Genomic DNA, 5,812 nt, shown 5'->3' with positions numbered 1-5,812 from the left:
TTATATAAATTTTAAAAATTAATAGACCAATAAATAACGCGTGAACTCATCGAAAACTCGGATTGCCAATTTATTAAAAACGGAAAAATAAAACCGGATACATCAACCGGAATGTCGTTTGTTTTAACTTTTTAATGTATTTCTGATTGTCATATTAGCGTATCCGATTGTGTTCAGTTTCTGTATATTGATATAGAAAAGAAGATAATATAGCATACATTAATATGTATTATAATTTAGTTGCAGTCTGTTCAGGAATTAATAAGTGAAGATGAGAAATAATAAATATACGGCCCAGCCCGGCTTTGCCCGTGATACATATATAGCATACATAGCACTCAGGGATCACGAACATATCCAATGGTGAAAGAATTTTTCAAATCGGACCAGTAGTTTCTGAGATAAGCGTGTTGAAACAAACAAACTCTTCAGCTATATAATATTAGTATAGATGATATCTTAGCGATATTTTGAATGATAACTACGAACAATCTTAGCTCCCAAGCTAAAATTCCTTACCACATTATACATGTAAATTACGCGGAATTCAATACCACACGTAACATTCCAATAGGCATATACAGTTCACTGACATTACTTAGTTCATTAGTCAAATGAGATAATTACCGTCAAGACGGCACCTGCGGTCTCGGGTGAGTCTGAGGGATTTGTGGTATCCACTTAATACATGAATTAACATTTATTTATCCAGTCATATTAATGCTGACACCTAGAATTAACTGGATACTAATTAAGAATTGATATGTATTATTAAGAATGGATATGTATTATAGAAGCAGTGGTGGCTCAGTGGTGAGACCTCGGACCTCAAATCGATAAGTCCGGGCTTCGAGACTAGACGAGCGTGCAGGAAATAAATTAATTTTCAGTGAGGAAACCGACATGTCGAAGAATCAAAAGTTCGACGACATAATATGTTATCAGCCAACCCTCACTTGGCCAGCGTGGTCAATTATGGCTTGTACCCTCATAAGAGGCCCATGTTCCAGCAGTGGGAACTGATGATGATGATTGATAGAAGACAATGCCAATGACAATTTATTCATAATTTACTAGAATTGTTTGTTTTTAGAAACAATTTACATCTTGCCTTGATTTTATAATTAAAGAAGAAGAGAATAGATAGAGAACTCAGTAGAGAAACTATTTCACTGCAAACATGGAGATTACATTAAATTAAAAAGGCTTATTTACTACGATGTAAAATGAAGATGTCTTTGCAAAAGGTAGGTTTACAATTTGGATCGAATGAATCGATAGCCGAATATTTGGAGCGACCACAGCGGCGGTATTCGTCGCAGGCACTCAGTGTATTTAAGGCATTTGCATAGCATACCTATGGTATCCCAATAGCATATCGTTTACTTAAAACCCTGTAATATTGCTTGATAAATTTTCATACTATTTACTGTAAAATGTTTCTGCAGTGTTTCGATCTTCTTCAGAACTTTAGTTTATATTTACACTACATATATACCAGCAATTGTTGTTCTGTCTTACTCTTATCACTTAAAGGCATAAATACAAGACAATGCAACACACACGCAACACATGTACAAATGAACTTCTTGACTATATATGTTATACGATTGTCAGATCTACCCAATAGGCATACATAAATTTTGAGAATCGGTCATGCCGTTTCGGAGGAGTTTTACTAAAAACACCGCGACACGCGAATTTCAACCGCATTGCTCTGCTCCTGTTGGTTTGAGCGTGATGATATATAGCTGCTAAATTATAGCCTATAGCCTTGCTCGATAAAAGGGCTATCCAACAGCGTAAGAACTTTTCAAATCGGACCAGTAGTTTCTGAGATTAGCGCGTTCAATCAAACAAACAAACTCTTCAGCTTTATAATATTAGTAGAGATTAGAGATATACATGTTTTTTATCAGACTCGTCAACAAAGCAACACACATGCGGGATTGTTGAACAAAAAAAAATATTTTGCCAGTATTGATCGTATGAACATTTTTTATTAGAAATTATTGGCGCGAGTGTCTGTTTGATTATTGTTTAGTATCTAGAATTTTATTTTTATTTTAATATTATTCAAGATCTGAACTTTTGATAAGTTGACTTCATAGAGAGACACAACATAGTCCATATGCGAAAAAAAAAATATTTAGCACATACAGTAGAGAATAAATCACAAAACGTAACCGAAGTGTTGCCAACACAAAAAGCTGTCGTCAACGGAACGTAAAACGTTATAATTGAAAATAATTCCAATTTTATTTATATCGGATATTGGAAACCGTCGGCAAGTCCGAATGCTGCGAAATGATAAGAGACGTTTAATTTATTTTACACGAATATTTTATTTGTAAGGGCTGTTGTGTGCTGGATAAAGTATTGAAAAGGATTCACTTTTAAATGTATTTTAAGTTTTGTAAATGCATGTCTCTGAAATTGTCGCAAGGTAAGGGAGTTTTTCAATACAGTTTTCCAGGAAATGTTTATAAAATCTTATATTAAGAATGTTTTTTAAAAAAGTACTAGTAGTATAAGAATTTAATTTAAAGGATAGGAAATTTTTTTGACTGTCTGACGAGATAGTTTTTATGTTGATTTACTGAAAAAAAAAAAAATATATATCGTCGTCGTCACTTAAACTTTCTATAAAAGCATTTAGTACCATTCGTAAAATTTAGCAAAATTTGTTGATTTCCTACCATTTCATATAATTCAATTACAGAGTTGAACCAAATAGAAAATTCTTAGAAGTTCCCGTATTTTCTTATAAAATACGTTACATTTAATAAAATATGCCGTCAACACGTAGTTGTCACGTAAAGGGGTATATTTTTATGGAATACGTAATTTTGTTTGACTTCATACGCGATGTCCATATTTGCCGAAGTCTTCACGTTCTACATGCAAAAGTGTAATAAGTATCCACTATCAGACGTCACGATAAAAATCTATACTAATATTATAAAGCTGAAGAGTTTGTTTGTTTGAACGCGCTAATCTCAGGAACTACTGGTCAGATTTGAAAAATTATTTCGGTATTAGATAAACCATTTATCAAGGAAGTCTCTAGGCCCTAGGGTATATCATCACGCTAAGACTAACACCACGGAGCCACGCGAGTGAAACCGTGGGGCGCAGCTTAATTATAACTAAAATAAGTATGTACAATTGTACAGATACGTACTAATTACGATTAAATTTCAAAGCATTAAGCTTTACATTGAATTAGAAATTACTTAAAGAAAACAGCTTATTAATATTTTATTCCACAGATATTAATTGTTCACTCTATAAGATAATAAAATAAATAAAATTAAGATAAAATAAATAATATCGAATTAATAAAAACTATAGAAAAATGAGATTGCATAGTTTACGCAAATTTTCTCTTCCTAAGTATAACTCGTGTAAGTTTTCCCCCTTCGCAAATAATAGTATAAGTTTGTACTAGATTTAGGTACTTACATTTTTTTGTATGATAAAGTATTATAAATAAATAAATATTAATAATATTTCCGACAATGGAAACAAATAGTACTCGTAACGAAACAGGTCTAAGCAAATAGAGGGAAACATCGAATGATATAAAATTTTTCTCAAGTGCTTTTTGAAGACAGAACGTGAACAGGCGACCTCTAAGGGCAGACATCTACAACTAAAACTTACGATTGCAACTCAAATAAAGTGATTTAATGGAAGTTCCTAGGCACTCTTATTAGGGAAAAGAAGCTCGCAAATGCAATATTTATTATTTGTCTTTAAACTGTAGAAGTGCGTCGAAACTGAAACTTTTTGGCAAGATTCAAAGATACCAAAATCGTCGCCTTACTCCATGACGTGACGGTATTGCCATGACGCGACCTTGAAATTTTACTCTCAACGCGCCTATAAAGTTTCACTTCAATATTAAATGAATAGGCTTGATACAACAGTGTTTATTTAGAATGCCGAGAGCAATATTTATTATTTACAAATACAGCCATCGAAGTATGCTTTGAATAAATCAATAAAACATTGAAGACATCTACGTTCGTCAATTACTCAAAATGTATCTACCAGTGAGGACAGAAAAAATTGCAAAACTATTTTTTCTCATCAGTTGTGCGGGTCTGTTTTTCTATTCACTATTAGCGTTTTATACATTCCACAGTGCGTACTCAAGTTTAACAACATTAATGAACTTTCAAAACAACTTTGTACATAAATCAAGCAAAAATAGCAAAATTGTTGAAGACCATCCGAAAAACGATATGCTGCATATTCTTTTATGGACTGTTTTAAACAACACAGGTATGTCTATAAATGAAGGACAGGATCTTCTTGAAGAACATCAGTGCACGTATACAAATTGCTATGTTACGACAAATAAAAATCTTCTAAACGGAGACTACACGCAGTTCGATGCTATAGTTTACAATATATCATCAATTTCTAATTGGAACAAGGATCTAGCGAAAACAAGGTCTCGTTACCAAAAAATTGTATTCTTTAGCGTTCAATCGTCAGAGGAGTATCCCTTGTGTAATGTTTTTACTGATGATTATTTTAATTTAACTTGGACGTATAAACTAGATTCTGATATTGTAAGTCCATTCTTTGAAGTAAGAGATTTGAATGACAATGTTGTGGCTCCGAAAGGAAATGTAAAATGGGATAATTCATCGCAAAATATAACTGATAGCGTAAAGGAACAATTACGGAGAAAAAGTAGAGCTATGATGTGGATTGTTGATGTTTGTGATACAAGCAATTCCAGATTTGATCTCGCCAAACAAATGCAAGCTCTGTTTAGAAAGAACTTTCTAGATTTCGATATATATGGATGCGGCATACTTGAATGTCCTGATGCTGTATGTCATAGAATTATGGACAAGTATTATTTCTACTACGTGGCTGAAACCAGCAATGCTGTAGATTACGTCACAGCAGACGTCCTCAAAGCGTATAATAATTACGCTGTGCCGGTTGTATATGGAGGTGCTGATTATACTAAGTAAGAACCTTTAAAACATATATCTAGTTCTTTCATTTCTATCGTTAGTAAGTAGTTAAATTGTTCATTATTGCCCTTGAATCTAGATCTAAGCTCTAAATATGGTGATATCCTTTCTGGTGGCTTTCTAGTGAAATCATCTGTCTTGTTTTTTTTTTCTTTAACAATGTGAACATAATATCATTAATACAAGTTTTTATTGCAGATTCCTTCCCACCGGCTCTTACATCAATCTCAACTCCAAGTCATTAGATGGTATTGTCGCTTTACTAGAATACATAATGAAGAACCCAGAAGTGTATTACACCTACCATAGATGGAGAACAAATTACACGATTAAAAAAACAAAACCTCTGAAAGGTATCTGTGAATTATGCGCCAAATTGAACGAATGGAGAGGCACCAAAATAAAGAAAGGTTTAAGGAATTGGTGGTATAATAAGCCTCTCTTTAACCGATGTGTTCCTGGTGGAGCAGAATCATTTTCGGAAGTGTTTTCTTATCTTAACCGTTCTAGACATAAACTTTAATTTTAAAAATACTTTTAGGCTTAGTGTACATAATATTTTGATACGTAAATACTGATGTCTCTATTTTTTACTGATTAATTTACGTAATAGGATATATTTAATTTATAATTTTTAATAATATTTCTAGTTACAAACAAATGAATTGCAGAATTAATTTTTTCTTGTTCACTGTTTGCCGTCATTAATAAATATTTTGTATCAAGATTATGTTTTTACTGAGCACCTCTGTTCCACATTTTAGTGAAAATATTTTCTATTTGCGAACTTTGGTATTATAAAGAAAGACGCG

The 5,812-nt window shown here is 32.7% G+C and overlaps 1 protein-coding gene across 1 annotated transcript; it reads left to right on the top strand.

Annotated features, from left to right (window-relative positions):
* The first annotated feature begins 4,669 nt into the window (after positions 1 to 4,669).
* Positions 4,670 to 5,576, top strand: LOC123701418 (alpha-(1,3)-fucosyltransferase C-like). Its single transcript, XM_045648893.1, has 2 exons — positions 4,670 to 4,993; positions 5,199 to 5,576. The coding sequence occupies exons 1-2, from the start codon at positions 4,716 to 4,718 to the stop codon at positions 5,521 to 5,523; spliced, it is 603 nt and encodes a 200-aa protein (XP_045504849.1). The 5' UTR covers positions 4,670 to 4,715; the 3' UTR covers positions 5,524 to 5,576.
* The last annotated feature ends 236 nt before the right edge of the window (positions 5,577 to 5,812 follow it).

Source organism: Colias croceus, chromosome 21, assembly GCF_905220415.1.
Source record: "Colias croceus chromosome 21, ilColCroc2.1".
In the NCBI taxonomy this organism is placed as follows: Eukaryota; Metazoa; Arthropoda; class Insecta; order Lepidoptera; family Pieridae; genus Colias; species Colias croceus.
Note: the sequence above shows the minus strand (reverse complement) of the source record. Positions and strands in the feature narration are given on the sequence as shown.